Genomic DNA, 24,627 nt, shown 5'->3' on the forward strand with positions numbered 1-24,627 from the left:
TGAACAAGAGGAGGGTGTACCGCAGGGTTCTATTCTAAGTCCAACATTATTTGCAGTAAGAATTACAAACATGACACGGGAAGTACCAAATACAGTAGAATCGTACATGTTTGCCGATGACCTCATTATCTCCTGTCAATCCCAAACTATGAACATCATTGAAAGACAACTTCAAATTTCCATAGCTAAAATAGAATCATGGGCACTGCGGAATGGTTATTCTTTAGCCGAAAAAAAATCCACTGCAATTCACTTTTGTAAAAAACGAAAACTCCACCCGGATCCAGAAATATTTTTAAAAAACAGCCTGATACCTGTCACTAACAATTTTCGTCTGTTGGGGCTTCATTTAGATAATAAACTTAACTTTGCTTCCCATATATCTTACCTTCGAACCACGTGTCTTAAAAAACTGAACATCCTAAGAGCCGTTTCCGCCAAGTCCTGGGGTGCTGACAGAAGCTCTCTTCTTCATCTCTATAGAGCTTTAATAAGATCACGCTTAGATTATGGATCACCTGTCTATGACTCCACTAGGAACAGTTCCCTATTACGTCTGAACACCATACAGCATAGTGCCCTTAGGATAGCTGTGGGAGCGTTTAGAACATCTCCGATCCACAGCCTGTATATTGAGGCAAATGAACCTCCACTGCACCTAAGGAGAAAATCCTTATTATGTAACTATGCACTAAAGATTAAGAGTATTCCATCACATCCTAGCTGGCAGCACTTGTTTGACCCTAAATACACCATGCTATATCAAAATAAACCTAATGAGAATCGCCCAGCAGGGCTTCGACTGCAAGAGCTCATGATCAGTTGGAACATTAATTTTCAGAATGTCTTCCAAGACCTTGGTACTCCCGAACCTCCCTGGACTGAATTCGTACCTCTCTGTGACAATTTCTTTTTAAGATGGGGGAAGACATCCCTGGCTAATACAAATTTTCAACAGCTCCATAAATCGCATTCCTTGGAAAACTCAGCAAAAGTACATATCTATACTGATGGCTCCAAAACAGATACAGCCGTAGGTGCTGCAGCAGTCTCTTCCAACTTCTCAGTAGCTGTTTCTCTTCCCACTGAATGCAGTATTTATACTGCAGAATTATTCGCAATAAAACTGGCTCTAGATAATATAAACAAGTACCATATCAAGGAATCCTTGATATATTCAGACTCCTTAAGCGCAATCACTGCCATTCAATCTACTTTTTGTCCTTCTCACCCCATTCTTAAAGAGATCCGATCTAAGTTATTTCACTATCAAACAGTCAATCAGAAGGTTACCTTCTGCTGGATCCCTGGTCATGTTGGCATCTCAGGCAATGAACATGCAGATGCTGCTGCAAAGCATCCAGACTCTGGATCTTACAGACAAATAAAAGTTCCTTACACCGATCACAAATCTGTCATTAAAACAACATGCTGGAAACAATGGTCTCTCCTTTGGAAAACTCAAACCAATAATAAACTACTGCAGATAAAAAACGAGCCACAACTGTGGACATCTAGTTCCAGGAGAAGCAGGCGACAAGAAGTGATTCTAGCAAGGCTCCGCATCGGCCATTCACACCCAACTCACCTGTTTTTGCTTATGGGAGAGAATCCTCCTCAGTGTTTCTTTTGTCAGTCGCTGCTAACAATAAAACACATCCTCATAGAATGTCCCCAACTTTCAACAGTCAGAAAATCAAGCTTTAGCTCCCTGTCCAACATAAAGGAACCCTTAACCTTATCTCATATTCTTGGCAATGAAGCAAATTTCGAGGAACTTTTTAATTATTTGAAGCACATAAATCTGTATAATAGACTGTGATCAAAGTGACAAACAAATCCTGAAGAGGCACAATATGGCCCAAGAGGCCCTTGTGCCAAAAAACCCCAATACAACAACAACAACAACTACCTTGAGCCTTTTGCTTTGCTGCTCTGAGGCATGATTTTGATTAAATTTCAATACAATTAAAAATATTACACTAAATTTGTATCCCAATGCAGAAATAACACTATATACACCGATGAGCAAAAACATTATGACCAGTGAGTTGTTATGCAGATCGAAGCAACTGCAGGTGAACTAAGGCACATACGCGGGTCGGGACACAGTATAAAAAAAACCTGATACTGAACTCCGTTAATCAGTATTACTCTTGTTCTTAAGATGGGAAAGGCATTGGACTTGAGCGAATTTGGCAAAGACCAAATTGTAATGGCCAGACAACTGGGTCAGAGCACGGCTGGTGGTGTGCTCATGGTCAGCTGTGGTTAGTACCTACCGAAATTGGTCCGAGGAGGGGAAACTCACAAACCACCGGCGAGGTATTGGATGACCATGGCTCATCAATGCTCGAGGTGAGCGAAGGCTCTCCCGGATGGTATGTGGCAACAAAATGGCCACTGTGTTGCAACCAGCCATTAATTCGAATGTTTGTGATGGGAGTAATGTGTCACAACACACAGTACATCACACCCTGCTGAAAATGGGGCTGCGTAGCTGCAGGCTGCTCCAAGTGCCCATCCTAACCACAGTTCACTGCTGACAGTACCTACAATGGGCACGCGAGAATTGAAACTGGACCTTGAGTGATTAGAAGAAGGTCATCTGGTCTGATGAATCAAATTTCCTGTTGCATCATGTGGACAGCTGGGTACATGTGTGTCATTTACTGGGGAAGTGATGGCGCCTGGATGCACCATGGGACGAAAACAAGCCGGTGGCGGCAGTGTCATGGTTTGGGTGATGTTCTGCTGGGATACCCTAGGTCCAGTCATCCATGTGCTGGGCACTCTGACATCTACCACCTACCTAAACATCATTGCTGACCAGGTGCACCCTTTCGTGGCAACGGTCTTCTCCTCTTGTGGTGCCGTCTTTCAGCAGGATAATGTGCCATGCCACACCATCCGGATTGTTTGAGACTGGTTTGTGGGACATGAGGAAGACTTCCAGGTATTGCCCTAGCCTCCAAATTCCCCCCCTAGACATCAGTCCCATCGAGCATCTGTGGTTTGTGTTGGAACAGCAACTCTGATCTGTGGTGTCTCAACCATGGACCTTACGTGTTGGTACCAGACACCACAAGACACATTTAGAAATCTTGTAGCATCTATGCCTCACCTGGTACGAGTAAAATCTAAGTAGTTATAATAGATAATAAATTTAACTCTCTATTGCCACCTATGTGGTTCAAACTCTCACATGAGCTATTTGCAATATTATATCTATGCCAAATCACCTATTCTAACAGCTCTGCAAATATTACTGTCGTACGTTTTGGACTATGTGATAAGTTAAATTATTAAAACACGTAAGTGTTTTAATAATTTAACCGTGCTATAATTTATAGTTTTAATCCTTTGCTGATACTGATTACACTGCTACAAGTTACTTAAAAACTTCCAGTATCTGCTATATCAATGCGAAAACATATTGGGGTTACTGGAAAAATTCTAAGATGGATTGCTGGGTGGCTGCAGGGCAAAAAGCAGAGGGTTGTGATTTATGGATATTCTTCAGATTGGTGTTAAGTGGGATCCCCAATGATCAGTTCTTGGACCAATCTGATTTTCATAAATGACATCAATGATAGGATAAAAGGCTTGATATCAAAATTTGCACAAATGTAAAGATTGGTACAGTAGTTAATGATCAGTACCAAGCAGCACTTCTTCAGGATGACTTGACCAGGCTGAAAGAATGGTCAGAAAAGTGGCAGCTATGTTTTAATGCAGCAAATTGCACTTGGGGAATAGCAACCCCAAAATAAATTATACACTTGGTGGGGTTGAATTAAAAACAGTAGAGGAAGAAAGGGATCTGGGAGTTATAATACTGGTAGATATAAAGTCTTCTGAGCAGTGTAAACAGGCAGCAGGAAAGCCCATGGTGCCCTAAGCTTTCTTGGCTGCCTATTAATTTATCGAACATTCTCTTGTAGAGATATGGAGGTTATAGTCCCATTGTATATGGAAATTGTAAGACTACATTTGGAATTCTGTGTTCAAGTATGGAAACCTCATAAGACATTGAGCTTTAAGGGTCCAAAGATGGACTACTGGCATGTTGAGATTGGCAGAAAGAGCAACCATATAAGGAAAGACTGATTATGTGGGCTACAGACTTTGTCTACCAGGTGCCTCAGAGATGACCTGACTGAGGTTTATAAGGCTCTGAGAAGATTTAATAAAATGAATGAAGGTGGAATCTTCACTGTTATAGAGAATTCCAGAAATTGGGAGCATAAATTCAAGTTACAGGGGATGAGATTTTGACTGGATAGTTTTATTTTTAGCCAGCGAGCCATTGATCACATAGTTGTGAGGATAGACCTATGTAAGGATATTTGCTTCTATCCTCACCTATGTGAGGATAGAAGCAAATACTTTGTATTTTCTTATCTGCTTTTTTCTTTTTTTTCGACCAGTGCAGCAAAAGCCTGTGGCTTCCTTGTGCTATATGGCTATTATTATTACTATAGTAATAGCCATATTCCAAACTGTGAGTTTGCTGATAATGAAAAAAAAAAAAAAAAAAAAAAAAGTCATAAAATATAAATATAAGCATGCAATAATTCAAAAACTTTCATACGAGCATAGTTATCAATGTTTTATCAAATAAATAAGCAATAAAGAGAAGAAATAATAATAATCGAAACAAGAAACCATTTTACATCAGTAATAATAATTAATTTAGTCCAGAAACACATTTTGTACAATAAACTTAAAACAAGGATATTCAATTTCTGTAGCAGACACATTGATCAGCAGTGAAGAAACATGCTTGTTTATGTTATTCTCACACCAACAAACCAAAAGTACATGCTGAACTAGAAGAAAAATTAGTTGCACAAATAGTGCTAAACCTGACAGGTCTTTTATGTCTAGTTCCAAGTGAACAATAATTGTCATATCTAAAACTGCTCAAAAAAAAAAAAAAAAAAAAAATATATATATATATATATATAATTCTGAAAATCAGGGAACAAATAATTTCCTGATACAGTAGTCAAATACAGGAACTTGCACCAGGTTCTGGGGACATCTGGTAACTCTACAGTGGTTGGCAACTCTGCCTCTTTGATGGCCTACATATCAGGCAGCACATCAAACTGCCAATCTCTGCCATTACAACCCCTGCCAGCATCAAAAGTAATATATAATTGAAATTCCTTTCAAAAATGAAGGGATTATCTGTGATCTTGCTCATTGAAAAAAATACTGTGGTACAAACCTTTTCACATCCTTACCTTTTGTAATGTCAGTTGTACCAACTTTAGTATCTACTCTTTCCTTCAAACCTTTTCTTGTAAGATAACCTCGAACACCTGCCTGAACTTTAACAGCTGCATCTTGCATTTCTTCTGAATATGTTCCTTCCTCTGCCTACAAAGAGTTATGATTTATAATTAATAACTGACCGTAAATTGGTAATTTTTAATCATTAAGAAAATAGATAATAAAACAGCTCTTAACCCTTCTAAGAAAATCAGAGTGGGCTCATGGTTGATAATATTATCCAACATTTTTAAGATAAAAGGTAAGAAACAGCTCAAAACAGTGACTGTATTATTGTGACTATTTGTTTGGTGGCAATTTTTATCATTGTCACCAAAATTATAAAGTCACAAATGGTGTGACTATAATTTTATTCTTTATTGTCTCATAGTGTCAGCTAATAAGAATAAATGATACCTTTTTAGCAATAATAGACTTGTTATTGAGCGCAAATTATTTTCTAACTTCATTATTTCTAAAGCTAAGTGACACAAAGTGAGCAAAAGATCAGCATGATTCCCCCACTCAGCCTCTCCCAGAAGCTGAATAAACTTGTGTATTACTGATGCTGTATAAGCTTGCTTTCTTGCATCATATGCCATCTAGTGCTAACTTGTATGCTGATTATTTGTGTTGTATGAATATTCAGGTCTGCACCTAAGTAGTTGGCTAGATGTGGACCTAAACATATCTAAACTATGTGTGGAGCTATTTCATACTTGAAAAAGTAGGAAATAGCTACCCCCACCCACACTGATCAGTATACAGCCACCGAAATCTTCGGAAACTAGGTGGCAGGGCCTGCCAGAGTGCTAATAATATAAACTTCTACTAGGTGCCTGATCTGTCTCCTCGTGGCAAAGAGTGGACAACGGGGGGGGGGGGGGGGGTGTCCCAACAGTGGCCCAATGGCTAAAAGGTCAGAGAAACAACATACCACGACATTACACAATAGAACAATACCCCTATACTTTGAAAAATCTCTGGCCTTAACAGAGTTCTGTGACACAAAAACAACAGAGTACATAATGCGGAGATGGGGGGAACCCCTGGTGCTGTTAGACCCTAAACACTTTACACTTTGATCAGTATACAAAAGGGATATTTTATTCATTCCACACAGATGATTTTATACACTTATACCATAAAATTATTGATTGTTAATGAACAAAATATTTCTTTGAGTTATTCAATGGGTATCACTAATCTTTTTTAAGATATTGAAGTTTTTACATAATTTTAATATTTTTTTGCTTCAAGAATGATCTTTCACTTCCTGCCACTGGTATTGGTAAAGAAAGCAAAGAAAAATTCTTAAAACCACCACAGAGACAAAAACTATAAAATCTGCACCCCCCCCCCCCCAAGATACCTGAATGCCTGTCTCACCTCCATGCTCTTTAAAAACTACAAACCAATTGGTATAGTCAGTCTTCCTTAATCCCCCTCTCTCCTACTTGGTGGCAGATCTGGTGATATAATTTCACCATTCCACCAGGACAGCATTAAGAAATATGAAATTTAAGCTAAATTTCATATTTATTAATAAAATGTTTATTTCCTGGTACAAACTCATCTCATCAGTATCCCCCTCTCTGGTAATATTAATTTTTTCCCTAAATTCTTTACAGATGTTTATCTTTTTCCCATCACTGTTATTTCTTAAATTTAAAATATCATAGAGAAAAGCATTGCTTTGCTCCTTTAATTCAAGAAGTTGTAGGATAGATGTGCAGAAGTTTGCCTTTAGCCAGTAGGTGGTTGATTGCAAACTTCCACCTGTCACTGTAGAAGTTGATAGCTTAAACAGATTCAAGGCAGAACTAGACAAACATTTGGAGCAAGTGGATGGGTGAAATGAGAAGGGTCTGTGTGTTTTTTTGGCTGATGCTATATAAGCTTGCTTTCTTGCATCATGTACCCTGCTAATGCTAAAAGAATTAAGTTACATCAAAAATTGCAAAATAAAACTTAATTTTATAACATGAATTGCAATCGTCAATAAATTTGTTTGGATGTTCATACTGAAATTGTTCAGTCTTTTTTTTGTTTTGTCTAATCATGCTAGTATCTTTGGAACAGAACTTCAGTTCTGTTCCAATTATTTCTGCAACATTCTTGGCCATTAACCCAGTATTGTTGGCACCCCCATTTGTTATAAATACAGTGGTGCTGTCCCTGCTAGGCATAAACTTTCTTTTTAATTTCTGGGCAAATTGTTTTCTTTGTGTGTTTTTCTTGGGGTATACTGATAAAGGTAAAGTTACTGGTAAATCTTTTCTTAGTGGACTGGAATACTTATTTTAACTTTTATTTAAAAAAAAAAAAAAAAATTCTGAAAAATTAAAAAAAAAAATGTTACAGCCATAAATATAATGATGAAGCAATTACCTCTTCCATTTTTCTAGTTTAAAAAACTGTTAGTGCATGAAATTTAAAATGTCAGCATATGCTGCCAAATACATAAATAGTTTTGGAAAATATGTTTTTAAATATATGTTGTATATTAGATACTATTATTCACTTTTATTTTCAAAGATTTTTAAAATTTATTTCAAAAAAATTTGGCACATGAAATGTGAAATTTGTATGTAATACATCTTTTTAACTCTCTACCTCCAGTAAATATCACCTTCCATTTTTTCTTGTTTATTATTCAAAAATAACACTAAACCTTTCAAAAATGTTATCATTTACAACTGTTAAAACTAGGCAACTCGTTGTGAAGGTGTTCACAATATGAGATATGAATAAACGATGCAGTCATACTACCTGGGTAGTAGAAATGATGGATGTGTGTCATACCCATGCATAAACAACCTCTTTCATACTCTTAGACATTCAGTCAAGAAATATTTTTCGATTAAACCACACACACCATCAAGCATCTCTCATATTGTGGAGTTATACTTCATAACTGGGTTGTGACTATTGCAACAGGGTACCTGAACCGATGATGAAGCCAAACTAGCTTCGAAATGGTGCCGTCAGCGGGTGCTTTATGCTGCCTGGAGTTTCTGAGAATAGGTAACAACAGTCTTCCTCAATGGGGCAGCATTGCCTATTCGAGGAGTCTATAAGTTCTTGAGTGGTGTGACTTGAAGGAATTAGTCCCTTTCATTCTTCTACCCCATTTCTTTTCTTCTTCTTCTCCTACTATCCCTCTACTTTTTTTCTTTTCTAAGTCTAATAGGGATAAGTGGATAGTAGAGTTATCCCACACATATACAACTAGCTTTGAAACAGTGACGTCTGGGTGGTGGTGGTGGTGGTGGTGCCCATCTGAGAATAAGTAACAGTAGTCTTTCTACCAGAAAAGTGTTACTTATTCGAATTAGTGCAATACCTACTTGTGAAGGTGTTCACAATATAAGATATGAATAAATGATGCATTCATACTACCTGGGTAGTAGAAATAATGGCAGTGCAATACCCATGCATAAACAACCTCTTCATACTCTTAGACATTCAGTCAAGAAATATTTTTCGATGTTAAAACTGTTGATAGCTATATATATCACGTGGAAGAGTTTCTTTAAATAACTTGAACTAGAAACAATAGTACAAGTTAAAAGTGAAGAAGTAGAACAAAGGGATGTTTGAGTGACAAAAGACAGACAGGTTATCAATGGGCACTTCTCTTCTTTGACTAATGTAGTAGTAGTAGTAGTAATGAAGGCATGTGATGCAAGAAAGCAAGCGTATGAGCTTAGGTAGCATCAGCCAAAAAAAAAAAAAAAAATTTCATACATCCGTTCCCTCTAAAAGTTTTTCCAGTTCCTCCTTGAATTTATTTAAGCTTTCAACTTTCACGACAGATGGAAGTTTGTTCCAGGAATTAACCACCTGCTGGCTAAAGGCAAATTTCCGCACATCTGTTCTACAACTGTGCCCCCTGAGGTTCGTTCGTGATCTCAGCAAGTGGAAGAATGCAGCATGCTCAACTCACTCAAGGCTTTATACACCTCAATCAGATCACCTCACAGGTGCCTAGTATCCAGCTGCTGCAATTTGCAGAACTTGAGCCTTTCTTGGTAAGAGGATCCCTTCTTTCTACTCACCAATCTTGTTGCCCTTCTCTGTACATGCTGAAACAACTCAACGTCCTTCCAAAAATTAAGCCTCCAGACCTGTACACAGTAATCAGGGCATGGCCTGACCTTATACAAGCTTTTGTATAAGGCATGGCCTTATACAAAAGCCATAGTGGAGTCCTCCCAGGGTTTCAGTGATGAAACCACTATTGTTTTCAATTTTTATTAATGATATTGATCAAGGCAAGTCAGGCCTAAAATCAAAGTTTTCAATTGATACAAAGGTTGGCAGGATGGTTAATGAGAGTAATTAGGATACTACTGCAAAAAGATCATGTACAGAATAAATATCAATTATTCTGTGATCAGAATAATTACAAGATGATCAACCAATGCATATGGGTAGCAGTAATCCCAGAATAACACACCAGCTGCATGTACAACGCTTAGGTTAATGGAGAATGAGTTAGACCTGGGGGTAATTGTGCAGTTAGACATAAAATTTTCTGTACAATGAAGATAGGCTGCCAAGACAGCTCATGGGATTTTGTCAATAACATACAGGAATTTTTGCAGCAGGGATGAGGAGGTGATCATTCTGTTTGCATAAGGCAGTAGTTAGGCCACATTTTGAGTATTGTATACAGGTGTGAAAGCCTCATTTTAGGAAGGATGTTGATTAGTTGGAATGGGTGTAGAGAAGGGCAGCAAGATTAATGAAGGGAATAAAAGGGTACTCTTACTAAAAAAACTTCAGTTCTGAAAATTGCAGTGTCTGGAAATTAGGAGCCCGTAAAGTCTGATTGAGATATTTAAGGCTTTGAATGGATTGAGTAAACTAAATGTGCATCCTTACTCTTGCTCAGGCAATACACACTTTTGTCATCATTTGTCACCTTTAATACTAAATTAAATTCAAGGAAGAACTAGACAAATATTTAGAGGATATGGAAGGCTGAAATGTATAATTTTTTTTTTGGATGATGCTTTTGAGTTTGCTTTCTTGCATCATTTCCACTACTGATACTATTAATTGCATTGTTGCATTGTTGTGCAATTCATTTTTTCTCAAATTCATTTTCTTTTTCCATTTCATTTACCAGTTCATTTTTTCTCAAATGCAATGTCCTGTGTAATGAATTCTTTTAACCAAATTATCAAAAACTTGTATATAATGCTCTTTATTATTATTGTCTTGCCCTGGGAACAAATTCATTGCAAATGATTCCCTTACTATGAAAGTGATGAAATAACTTTGGTTTTTTTTTTTTTTTTTTTCATGTTTCCATATGCCTGTTGGCTTTACCATCTCAGCCCATCATTAGTGGAGTTGGGAGAATGGTAGAGACAACAAATGAATTTGACAGAATGAGGTAAAGAGATTTTAAGCCAGAGAAGATCGAAAAGAGGAGATTCCAAATTACCAAGTCTCTGACAATGAATATTGGAAGGACATATAGAATTATACAATGAACAGTTGTACAGAGAAATAGAGTGGGCTAGTAAATCGGAATGTCTTATAATGGGGGATTTTAACTTCCCAGATATTGACTGGAACTTGTGGGTTGGGCACTCACACACTAGTCAGACTTTTGTGAATTTATTGGATGATTGTTTTCTGCAGCAGCATGTTCGAGGGGCAACCAGAGAAAGTAATACTCTTGATCTGGTTATCAGCAGTGATCATTCATGTATTAGGAATTTGCAGATAAAAGAACCACTAGGTGGCAGTGATCACAGTGTACTGACGTGGGATTTACTTAAAGATTTAATTACCATCAGGGGTAAAGGAAAGGGTTTTTGCTTCCGTAAAGGCGAGTACAGTGGTCTCCGACAGTTTTTAAATTCTGTACAGTGGGATCAACTGACGATGTTACCAACAGTAAATTCTAAGTGGGAAGCATTCAAGGAATTAATTGTGGATGCTACTAAAAGTTTCATACCTATTAAGAAATATTGTTCAAGGTTTAGGCCTAAATGGTTGTCAAATGAACTAATGAGACTCGTAACAGAGAAGAAAAATGCATGGGATGCATATAAATTATCAAGCAACTCAGAAGCCTATAGCAGATATAAGTTAATCTGTAATCAGGTCACAAAGAAGGTTCGGCAGGTGAAGGCAGATTACGAGAAATCCTTGGCAAAAGATGTTAAGAAAAACAGCAAGGATTTCTTTACTTATATAAACTCTAAAAGGAAGAGGATGAATCTGATTGGTCCACTTGACATCGATGGTTCGACTGTTGATGATCCTGCTCAGATAGCAAACAAACTGAATGAGTATTTTGCATCTACATTCACACGTGAGGAATTATTAAGGTTTGAAAATGGCAGAAGGTTATCAAATTGTAGCAGGATACTTAATGATTTTGTAAAAACTGAGAGCAAAGTGGAAGAGAAACTGTTGAAGTTAAATGCAAGAAAAGCACCTGGGGTGGATGGGATCTATTCAGTTATATTAAAGGAGGCAGCAAAGCAACTAAGCAAACCCTTAGCCATAATTATGAGAGCATCCTTGGACTCAGGGGAGGTTCCCACGGACTGGAGATGTGCAAATGTATCCCCAATTCACAAAGGGGGATCGAAGGGTGACACAAGTAATTACAGACCAGTTAGTTTAACTTCTGTTCCGGGTAAAATAATGGAGTCGCTGGTTAAAGATGCATTGCAGGATCATCTAGACAAGACTGCAGCAATAATTCAGACACAGCATGGATTTGTTAAGGGAACGTCTTGTCTGACAAATTTGATAGGATATTATGATGTGGTTACAAAGGAACTGGATGCAAAAATAATTTTGATATCATATATTTGGATTTCAGGAAAGCTTTTGACACTGTTGCGCATGGAAGACTATTGTACAAATTGGAGCAGAATGGTATTAAGGGTAAGTTGCTACAATGGATAAAAGGATGGTTAAGTGCGAGAAGACAGAGGGTGGTAATCAATGGGTGCTGCTCTTCTTGGACTAATGTTATTAGTGGAGTCCCACAGGGTTCGGTGTTGGGTCCACTGTTGTTTTGTATATTTATCGATGATATTGATGAAGGTATATCAGGCTTAGTGTCGAAGTTTGCAGATGATACAAAGGTTGGCAGGGTTGTTAATGACAGTAATGGCAGTGTGCTACTGCAACAGGATCTAGATAATTTGGGCAGATGGGCTAAGAAGTGGCAACTGAAGTTTAACCTTGACAAATGCAAAGTACTGCATATGAGTAGAAGTAACCACAGAGAAACGTACCAACTATGTGGTACTACACTTAAGGTGGTAGAAAATGAAAAAGACCTGGGAGTAATTGTGCAGTCAGATATGAAGTTTTCTGAGCAATGCAGACAGGCTGCCAGGGCAGGTCATGGGGTTTTGTCAATGATATATAGGAATTTTGCTAGCAGGGAAAAGGAGGTGATTATCTTTCTGTATAAGGCAATGGTCAGGCCACGCCTTGAGTACTGCGTACAGGTCTGGAGGCCTCATTTTAGGAAGGATGTAGATTTACTTGAGCGTGTACAGAGAAGGGCAACAAGATTGGTGAGGGGAATGGAGGGATCCTCTTATCAAGAAAGGCTCAAGTTCTGCAAATTGCAGTGGCTGGAGACTAGACACCTGTGCGGTGATCTGATTGAGGTGTATAAGGCCTTGAATGGGTTCAGCACGCTGAATTCTGATGGGATCCTTCCACTTGTTCAGATTACAAACCTAAGGGGGCATAAATTCAAATTAAGAAAGGACAGATGTAGAATAGATGTGCGGAAATTTGCCTTTAGCCAGCGGGTGGTTAATTGCTGGAACAAACTTCCATCTGTCGTTGTGGAAGTTGATAGTTTGAATAAATTTAAGGAGGAACTGGACAGGCATTTGGAGGGAATGGTGTAATTTTTTTTTTTTTGGCTGATGCTGCATAAGCTCATACAATTGCTTTCTTGCATCACATGCCACTACTACTACTACTATACAGCGAAAGGAATCATACAGCGAATAATTCGGGCAACTGAGATGAGCAGTAGTTGAATCAACTGATAACTGAGATTCTGTCAGAAAAATTACATGGGGTTTGGCAGACTGTGAGTGGAAATAGACATCATTGAGATTAGAACTGAGACCATGTGAAATGAACTAGGAAGTGTTTGGGAAGTTTAGATCTTTTTGCAGATAAGTTTGCTCTATTAGTTTGACAATTCATTGTGTACTCAATAGTAGGAAAAGTATGGGGTGAGACATGCTGTATGAAGTAAGGAAAATTTTGGATATGGTGTACACGTGGTAAGAATATACCCAGATCCTTGACATAATGTGGCCTTGACAATGCCCCTTCGCATACACACTACTCGGACTTCCTCCAGTCACTATCTGGCAGCAAGATTGTACACTAGCTGATCCAGAAGTCTCCTATAGGGTTACCAATGGGTTCCGTCCGGTGTACTAACTAGCGGCCAGCCTGCGAACGCTGCTTTAGAGCTGTACCTTTGAAATGTAAGGAAGTTTGGATCTCGCTGTGGTGTTCATCATAATCTCAAAAGACATCGATTATACTGCATGATAGAAGAGATGGGGAGGGTTGACCGGAACTTAGCTCTGGAGACTAAATATAAGTTCCACCACTTCAAGCCTCCAATAAGCAAAGTGGTGGTATTGCACTGGTTAATGAGCTTCGCGTACTACCTAGTATTGCCTGGTAACATAGAGGGGTGGCATTCCTCCGTGTGGTGTGGGCGCCACACCTCGACCGCTGCTTACATTGGTTCACACCTGGGTGGTCACCCACAGTGTGATTGTGCATGGGGTTTATACCCAGGATTACTAACAGTCCCACCATTGTGAAGGTGGAAGTAGAGGATTTGGCTGTCACAGACTGTCCAGACTTTGCCAAAATTGGGTCACTTGACTTGAGTGTCACCCAAATATCAGTTCCATCAGCATTTTAGACTCCCAGGTAGCAAGTACAGCTTGTCTGGCATATCTGAGAGAATGTCTCTGACAGGCTCGTAGACCATCTGCGACCGCCTCAAGGATATTAGCCTGCGCAGCTATTTAAGTTAAAAAATAAAACTTAAAATTACTACTTCCAATACAAAAATTATATTTTAATTTTATAATACATATTAGTATTATTGAAAGAAAAAAAAAATTAAACATGAAGTTCATATATGGCCACCTTGTCATAAAATGCTAAATATTTCAGATATAGAAAATGATGTGATTTTTTGTATTGAGTGTTTTTAAGTTTTTTCTTTTATAACTTCAGCTACTAAGATTTGAATTCAATTATTTGGAGTTAAGTGAGCATAGAATTGTTAACTAGAAAAAAAAAAATCGAACATATATACTGATACACAGCTGTGTTATAAAACTCAGAAAATTACCTATTGTGACTGCTTATGCTACAAAATTATAAAAAAAAAAAAAAAAAACTGCCACAATTATGAACATGATATTGTACTTTAAAAGGTCTACAGCATTGTAGTCATCAATAAAAAGCAAATTGCATAGTGTGTTATCTGTGAAATTATATTTCAAGTCTCCTGCTTTTTTTCTGATAAAATTACAAAACCTCTTAGTTTTCTGAAAGTCAGATGTTGGCAACTATAAAGTTGGCCAACTAAGGTTAAACTAAGAGGTCTATAATTACTTGAGTCACCCTTTGATCCTCCTTTGTGAATTGGGGTCACATTTGCACATCTCCAGCCCATGGGTACCTCCCCTGAGTCCAAAGATGCTCTCATAATTATGGCTAAGGGTTTGCTTACTTCCTTTGCTGCATCCTTTAATATAACTGGATAGATCCCGTCCACCCCAGATGCCTTTTTTATGTTTATCTTCAACAATTTCTCCTCTACTTTCCTCTCAGTTATTACAAAATCATCTAGCTCACTGCCAGAGTTTAAGTCATCTCTGGCATTCCCCCTCCCTGAATAACGCCTCATGGGTGAATGTAGTTGCAAAATACTCATTTAGTTTGTTAGCCACCTGAGCAGGATCATCAACAGTTGAACCATCAATATCCAGTGGACCAATCTGATTCATTCCTTTCCTTCTAGAGTTTACATAGGTAAAGAACTCTTTGTTGTTTTTCTTTGCATCCTTGCCAAAGATTTCTCATAATCTGCCTTTGCCTGCCTAATCTCCTTTGTGATTTCTTTAATTTTCCCCCTAGATAATGAAGCTGACACTTTTTGTAGACTCAGAAATTAACCAACATATAATATAGAGTAGAAGTATATCAGCTTTTCTTTACAAGGTAAGAATTTAATATAAGATTCCTCAAGTGCATGAACTTCATGTAAAAAAAGTTCCTTTATATTAACAGAAGAACAGTTTTGTTAAAATTTGTGATGTACTCACTACTGCAAGTGCTATTACCATGTCACAAAGTTTCATATGTGATCAATCTATTCTTTCAAAATAATATTTTAATATTAATGAAATCTTATTTTAAACTATCAAAACGTATTTTTTAATTTTATAGATTCTGTTTATTAAAATACATATTACATAACTGGTTTGATAATTTTTAAATACTTACACTTCTGATTTCTCTGTCATACCCAGTGCATTCTGGTGGCGAATAATAACTAGATTTAGACTCATCACTTTGTCCACTGGACTCGGGAACTACAAAATTAAATAAAATCATAAATATTAAGTAAAAGATGACACACACACACACACACACACACACACACACACACACACACACACACACACACACACACACACACACACACACACACACACACACCATATCAGCACCAGACTTGTGAAATAATGGAAGAAAGCTTGGAGGTGGGAGGTCAGAATCCAAAGTCACCCATACATTTTTCTGTTACCAAAATGTGACCATCTGATTCTTCCTTGAACTGTACAAGCTTACACCTCAAATATTTGGGGGGGGGATTTATTCCACTGGTGATCTACAACACTGCCTGAAGTAAACTGCATAAGATCTAGCTTTCTCGATAATGAAAGAACAATATCTAGATTATGAGATCTAGATCTTTGCTGCTTAAGATTTAATATTTGTGTCACTTCTACCAGTCTATTCTCCCCAAGCTGTCAAATTTAAGTTTTGCAGGATTGGTGCACTTTACCGATCTTGTTGTATTCTTTGAATCTGCTCTAGAAGTTGTGTCTGTTTTTAGGTGTGTCAACATTCCAAGTGCAGTCATACTGTTGTCTTATATAAAGGAATAATGCCATTTATCTCCTTACTTGCAAAAGTTTAATAATCATTGAGAGGGGGCAACATGTTTCCTTGCTCTCTGTGTACACTGAATGATAAACTTCATATCTGATTGTATTGTAAATCTTTTTTTTTGTCGTGAATCACTTTTAATTCCTCCCTCCCTCCAGTCTGTAAGTTATTCCAAGGTTTTCTGTTTTCCCCAAGACCTTACAGTTAGAAGCATTAAACTTTAATTGCCATTTTTCTAAAATGGTACAAATCCTTTTGATACATCACAGTCATATGGTACACTATTCCAACCTTCAAATCATTAGCAGACTTTGACATCTTTTCCAGTACTTCATTATCATTGTCAATGAGGAAGATCAGAAAAGGACAGGCCCAGCACTGATCCATGAGGGACTCCATTTGCCGTGCTAGTTCATTCTGAAGCATGTCCATTTATGGGAAAACCTTCTGCCTCCTATCACTAAGCCAGTCACTGATCCACTTCAGTAGCTTCCTTATAATTCTAAATTTCTGCTTTGTTCAGTAACCAGGAAAAATCAAAGGGAGTTTAGGGGTTTTGGCCTGAGGAAATGTTAGTGTTTCTCAATTCCGTGGATATCTTCTTGAAATCTAATGATTTTGATGATCTCATCAATGTTAATGATGGTAAGATACACTCATACACTGGCATATCCAGGTATCATCGTAAGGCGGCATGGCGACCAGGTTTTTGTGTTTTTTTTTTTTTTTTTTAATATATAGAGATTTAGGAACACTGATAAGCACATAAATAATGTTTGATTGATTATCTTTATATGAATATTAGGAAAGCATGTGAATAATAATACATATTAATTACAAAAAATGACAATAAGATATTATTTCCAAACATTTGGCAATACAACACATGGAGCAAACAAGTTTACAAAATATGTAAGAAAATTATAAAAGAAAAGAATAATAGAAGTACATGCAGAGGCAGATTTACTGTGAAGCTAATGAAGCTTCAGGGCCCCACACTTGTACGGGCCCCTTCAGGGCCCTGGGATAGCCCTAGCAATATGTTTTTGTAAAATTTGCAAGAGTAAGATATTTTAACTGCAATCTGTTAAGACTGCTGTCTCCTTCCACTTGGACCAGTCGCACTTCCCCTCCTGTTGGAATGGCCACTAACTTTAAAAAAAAGAATACAAAGAAATTTTGCATTATTTTTCTTAAAGAGGGCCCCAAAAATTGTATAAGTTTCAGGCCCCACAAAACCTGGATTCACCCCTTCACAGCTATGAAAAATTCTATGCTGCTTTCTGCCTTTGCATCTACTGTATCACCAATTTTCTTGAATGGCAGTACTCTATGATGTTGAAAACTAAAGAACTCTTCGGCTTTCTTATGCTTAATTTGTATTACAGTGCATTTCAATATCACTTAATTTGGCTGTCAGCGTGTATTTACAAAAACATTTTAAATAATCATCATCTAATTTGCAGAGCCAGTTCTTATATTTAGCATCTTTGAGCCATTGATCACGAAAGTGTTGAATATATTTTTTGCTCATTTTCACAAGGGGCAAAATTATATACTATAGTTTAGTATGAAAATTCACAAGTGGAAAAAAAAAAAAAAAGTTACATACTCAAAAGTATTTGAACCATCACAAACGAAAAAAGGACAAGTTTTCATCAACACAATTCATTTTTAATGTCACTAACCATTGACTCAAAACTGCATATATAACTTTATTTATAATAAAACATACTATAAAAATAAAATAAAAATCTTCAAAATTGCATTATACTGTAATTAAGACAAAACCAAACTAAAATAAATAAAATAAAGTGTATATTACGATAATATAAAATCACTGATTAAAATTTTAAAATGAAATTTAAATTTAAAGGTTTAAATCACTTAAAACCACTATACAGTAGCTTTCGGCAGCAACAGCTGCCTGCCTTCATCAGCTGACATTAGCATTAGCATTAGCATTAGTAGAGGCATATGATGCAAGAAAGCAAGCTTATTCAGCATCAGCCAAAAAAAAAAGAAAAAAAAAAAAAAAACAACCACTACTCCCATTTAACCCTTCAATTCGTTCGAAATACCTGTCCAGCTGAGCCCTAAATTTGTTTAGGCTATCAACTTCAACAACAAGCGATGGAAGTCTATTCCACAAACCAACTGCCCGCTGGCTAAAGGCGAATTTCCGCACATCTATCCGACATCCGTCCTTCCTCAATTTGAATTTATGCCCTCTCAGGTGATTATTCTGAGCAAGAGGAAGAATTCCATCGGCATTGAGCATGCTCAAGCCATTCAAAGCCTTGTACACCTCTATCAGATCACCTCGGCGATGCCTAGTCTCCAGGCTCTGTAATTTGCAAAACTTAAGCCTTTCTTCGTAAGAGCAACCCTTTGTTCCATTCACTAATCTTGTTGCCCTTCTCTGTACTCGTTCCAGCAGCTCTACATCCTTCTTGAAATGAGGCCTCCAGACCTGTATACAGTACTCAAGGTGTGGCCTGACCAATGCCTTATACAAGGGAATAATCACATCCCTGTCCCTGCTAGAAAAATTCCTGTATATCATTGACAAGACACCATGAGCTACTCTTGCAGCTCGTCTGCACTGCTCAGAGAACCTCATATCTGCCTGCACAATTACCCCCAGGTCCTTTTCATTCTCTACCACTGTCAGCGTAGTACCACAGAGTTGATACGTTGATCTGGGGTTACTGTTTCCCATATGTAGTACTTTACATTTGTCAATGTTAAACTTCATTTGCCACCTCTCAGCCCATCTGCTCAACCTTTCCAGATCCTGTTGCAGCAGCATAGTATCAGTAGTGTCCTTAACAACCCTGCCAACCTTTGTATCGTCTGCAAACTTGGACATTAAGCCTGATACACCATCATCAATATCATTTATAAATACAGAAAACAACAATGGACCCAACACTGAACCCTGAGGAACTCCACTAATAACATTAGTCCACGTTGAGCAGTGTCCATTGATTACCACTCTCTGTCTTCTGCCACTCAACCATCCCTTTATCCATAGCAGCAATTTGCCTCGAATGCCACACTTCTCCAATTTGTGCAGCAGTCTTCCATGCGCAACAGTATCAAAAGCCTTTCTAAGATCCAAATATATAATATCAAAGTTATTCCCTGCATCCAGTTCTTTTGTGACTACATCATAGTATCCAATCAAATTGGTCAGACAAGACCTGCCCTTAACAAACCCATGCTGTGTGTGAGCTATAACTGAATTCTTGTCTAGATGATCCTGCAGTGCTTCTTTAACCAGTGCCTCCATTAATTTTCCTGGAACCGAAGTTAAACTAACAGGTCTATAATTACTTGTGTCAGCCTTTGATCCTCCTTTGTGAATTGGGGTTACATTTGCACATCTCCAGTCCATGGGTACCTCCCCTGAGTCCAAAGAAGCTCTCATAATTATGGCTAGGGGTTTGCTTACTTCCTTTGCTGCCTCCTTTAATATAACTGGATAGATCCCATCCACCCCGGGTGCCTTTTTTATGTTTATCCTCAACAATTTCTCCTCCACTTTCCTCTCAGTTATTAGAAAATCATCTAGCTCACTGCCAATGTTTACTTCACCTACGACATTTCCTTTCCTGAATAACTCCTCATGTGTGAATGTAGATGCAAAATACTCGTTTAGATTGTTAGCCACCTGAGCTGGATCCTCAACTGTTGAACCATCAACATCCAGTGGACCAATCTGATTCATCCCTTTCCTTCTTGAGTTTAAATAGGTAAAGAACTCTTTTCTGTTTTTCTTTGCATCCTTTGCCAAGGATTTCTCATAATCTGCCTTTGTCTGCCTAATCTCCTTTGTGACTTGGTTACAGACCAACTTATATCTATCATAGGCTTCCACGTCACCCATTAATTTGTATGTATCCCATGCATTTTTCTTCTCTGCCATATGTCTCATTAGTTCATCTGACAACCATTTAGGCCTGAACCTTGAACAATATTTCTTGGTTGGTATGTAAAGCCTGGTAGCTTCCAAGATTAGTTCCTTGAATGCTTCCCATTTTGAATTTGCTGTTGGTAACATCATCAGTTGGTCCCACTGTATAGAATTTAAATACTGTCTCAGACCAGCATAGTCTCCTTTACGAAAGCAAAAACCCTTCCCTTTACCTCTGATGGTAGTTACCTCCTTGAGTAAATCCCACTTCAGCACACTGTGATCACTGCCACCCAGTGGTTCATTTATCTGCAGATTCCTAATGCATGAAGAATCACTACTGATAATCAGATCAAGAGTATTACTCCCTCTAGTTGCCTCCCGAACATGCTGGTGTAGAAAACAATCATCCAATAAATCCACAAAAGCCTTGCTAGTGTGTGAGTGACCAACCCACAAATTCCAGTCAATATCTGGGAAATTAAAATCCCCCATTATAAGACTCTCTGATTTACTGGCCCACTCTATTTCCCTGTACAGTATCTTATTATACTCATCAGAGTCATTAGGCCTATAGCACACTCCTACTCTCAATTTTGATTTACCTATGCTTATGTCACACCAAACTGACTCAACACTGCACTGTCCAGCGATGTCAACTGGCTTCACTTCCTTGGATTTTATGTGTTTTTTAACTAATAGCATAACCCCTCCTCCCTTCCTATCCTGTCTATCCTTTCTGTAGACGTTGTACTCCCCAAATTCCAGTTCTGCATTCCTTATATCTGTGTGACACCACGTCTCTGATATCCCAACAATATCTGCCTTTGATGTTTTGAGTAATACCTCAAATTCATCAAATTTATTTACTAAACTCCTAGCATTAGTGTACACGCAAGTATACATGCACCTGTTTCTATTCTTAGCTACCCTAACACAACCCATGTGTTTACTTGTACCGCAATGACTTCCAGCAATCTCTGAAATATCCTGCATCTTGTTTTTCAGGCTTCTGCTCATTCCAATAGAAGCAGTGCAAGAATCTCTTTCACCTCTGCCCGTGGCTACTGTTAATCCATTAGTCTTTGTCTCCCCCCAAGCTAGCAGTTTTCCGACCCACCTAACACTGCCTCGATAGCATCAGCAAATATTCTTGCACCCTTTCTATTTAAGTGTATCCCATCCCTGTAGAAGCAATCTCTCCTGTTAACAAGTACAGTCCAGGCTGAAAAAAATTCTACCCCTTCAGCCTTGCACAATCTTTCCAGGGCCGAATTGATCGACAAGGCTCTCATCATATACTCCCTCCTATCGTGTCTGGGCAGAATTGCAGACACTTTCAAATTCAACCCTACTTCACGGCTTTTTTTCAACAGTGACCTGTACTTGTTAAGTAATTCCGCTGGTCTCCTACTCTTAATATCATTAGTGCCAACGTGTACAACTATATCACCTTTTGTGCCCTTAAAAGATGATATCTGCTCTACAACGTCATCAACCTTTGCCCCTGGCAGACATACCCTGGTCCTGTTCCACCTATCCTTTTTACAAAGCATGTTCCCCATTTCCCTGACAATTGAGTCACCAACAACTACTAGTTCCTGTTGGACCAGCGCATTCTGCCTTGGGGGCTGCCTCTGTGTTGCAAGATGACCAAGTCCAAGCTCTGGTGTTGATGTGGGCAGCTGAGAGCTTGATGGGCCCCTCAATTTATTTCCTTCGAGGGCATCCACCCTGTCCTTCAAGGTCTCATATAGGCCCATAACAACGCCGAGTTGTCGCCTAATTTCCTTGCACTCCTTGCATCGTGCACACACAAAGACATCCCCCATGGCAGTATCATGTCCCGTACCCGATTGCTCCGCAAACATCAAGCAAACAGTGCATCTTAAAAGGCCGTGATTCAGGGGGCAACCGCCCCCCTCAGTTCTCCCCTGAGTCACAGCACTCCCATTAGCTTGAGCCTTTTGCTGCTCTGGTCAGAGTCATGATTTCGATTTAAATGTCAATAAAATTACAATTTCAGAATAAAATTAAAACCTTAAACTTGTATCTTAACACAGTTATAACGCTATATTTATTTTTCGGTATCGAGTGTTATCTACGAGTTCCCTTTATATAACTTCCGTATCAAGTATGTATTAATTATTTGCTACGTTTGTACTCTAAGTCGTTATATATATATAGTTAAAAGTACAATTTAATTGACAATGAAGTTTAACAAGATTAATAGATGTACTGATTAATTGACAATATTATATTATGCACTATACTATACAAAGCTAATGCTATCGAATTCCGGATATGCTGTATCGCGCTTCAGTAACGAGTGTTATCTACGAAATCCCTTTATATAACTTCTGTATCAAGTTATGTATTAATTATTTATTTTTACTAATTATTTATGTTCCGTAACCTAAGTGGTTATATGTATAGTTAAAATTACAATTTAATTGCCAATGAAGTTCGACAAGATTAATAGATTTTACTGATTAATTTTCACGTAGCAATGGCGGCCGTTTATGAACGGTAAACACGTGGATTTGATACCCTTTCCGATACTAAGTAATACCTACAAAATCTCTATCTAAGTTATTTTAACTTTAAGTACCGTAAATAGGAATATAAAGCTACTCTAGAAATAAGTTAATATGTCAATTTAAACTAATAAAGCAGAAAATAAATCAGAAAAAACTTCTCTATTCCAAGAGCGGCAGAAAGGCACGTCCGCACAGGAAATCCTCGATATACTGTATATATATATATATACCTACATATATCCCAGCAGGTCCGCAACACCCACTATGACACATGAGCACTACTAACTTCCTGTACATTGGAACCAGAAATAGCTCGAGCATGCATCATTCTAAATCGCTCGTCTCGCCCAAAAACTTTTTAGTTTCTGGAACCGGAAGTGGCTAGAGAGCTTATGGATATGTTCGTCCAGATGCTATAGTATTAATAGGAATAATGGTTGCCATATTCATCCGCTTTTTGAGTCCCTCATTTTAGGAAGGGACAGGCGATTTAGAACGATGCATACCCGAACCGTTTCCAGTTCCAATGTGTGGGAAGTTAGTAGTGCTCATGTGTCATAGTGGCTGTCGCAGACCTGCTGAGATATATGTAGGTATATATATATATATATATATATATATATATATATATATATATATATATATTGTGGACAACCCGTAACCACCTCAGCTGATGAAGGCAGCTGTTGCTGCAGAAAGCTATTGTATAGGGTTTTAAGTGATTTCAACCTTTAAATTTAAATTTAATTTTAAAATTTTAATCAGTGATTTTATATTAACGTAATATACACTTTTATTTTATTTTATTTTAGTTTGGTTTTGTCTTAATTACAGTATAATGCAGTTTTGAAGATTTTTATTTTTAAGTATGTTTTATTGTAAATAAAGTTATACAGGGTGTCTCAAAAATATTGGTTTTTTTTTTTTTTTTTTTTTTTTTTTTGGTAGTTGTTGGCGCATCGGCTTCTGTGGCCATAATGCACCTCCCAAGGTTTATGCAGTACTTTGGTCCAAGCCTGAGGCGGGATTCAAACCCGCGACCTTTGGGTTGCCAGGCAGGCGCTTTACCCACCTGGCTAGCCCGGTCGGCAAAAATATTGGTACAAACTTTTAGGGGAGGTAGTAACGTCTAAAGGAATGTGAATCGCATAGGAACCCACAACCGGAAACGTCACGGGAAAGTAGTAGCAGCGGCACAAGAAGCAGAAATGACACAAGACAGTAATTAGTGGCAAACATTTATTTGACATAATATTAACAATGGAGTACGAGATGGATGCATTTCATGATGTTACAACAGATGCTCGAAGGTTCCACTATGAGACGCGATGCATGCGTGTCACCAACGCAGCATGGATTGGCGGACATGGTCAAACACACCAGGAGTTTCTTTGACAGTAGCAGCAGCACAGACGAGTCTCGCCACGAGATCCATTTCCGTCTCCACAGGCGATTCATACACAATAGATTTGAGGGCCCCCCACAGAAAGAAATCAAGGCTCGATAAATCAGGTGAGTGTGGGGGCCAGGCAACGGGTCCACCATGGCCAATCCATCGACGCCCAAAACACCTGTTCAAATGGTCACAAACACACCTTCCATAATGGGCAGGTGCCCCGTCATGTTGAAACCAATTGTTGCATCTCACATTTGCTGAACATC

The 24,627-nt window shown here is 38.2% G+C and overlaps 2 protein-coding genes across 2 annotated transcripts in view; one reads left to right on the plus strand and one right to left on the minus strand.

Moving 5' to 3' along the window:
* The window catches only part of LOC150084542 (uncharacterized), a 182,978-nt gene that overhangs the window by 19,109 nt on the left and 139,242 nt on the right, over positions 1–24,627 (minus strand). Inside the window, exons 2-3 of the mRNA XM_090376478.1 lie at positions 15,838–15,926; positions 5,253–5,388 (exon numbers count right to left, since the gene is read on the minus strand). Of these exons, the coding sequence (XP_090232604.1) occupies positions 5,253–5,388; positions 15,838–15,926 (225 nt within the window). The remainder of the gene's footprint in view (positions 1–5,252; positions 5,389–15,837; positions 15,927–24,627) is intronic.
* Samtor (S-adenosylmethionine sensor upstream of TORC1) overlaps positions 1–24,627 on the plus strand; it is a 500,386-nt gene that overhangs the window by 12,994 nt on the left and 462,765 nt on the right. Inside the window, exon 2 of the mRNA XM_090376482.1 lies at positions 15,469–15,552. The gene's annotated coding sequence lies outside the window, so the exon portion shown is untranslated. The remainder of the gene's footprint in view (positions 1–15,468; positions 15,553–24,627) is intronic.

The sequence above is a fragment of the Mastigoproctus giganteus genome, chromosome 6, assembly GCF_048544385.1.
Source record: "Mastigoproctus giganteus isolate SK-2022 chromosome 6, ASM4854438v1, whole genome shotgun sequence".
NCBI lineage: Eukaryota > Metazoa > Arthropoda > Arachnida > Uropygi > Thelyphonidae > Mastigoproctus > Mastigoproctus giganteus.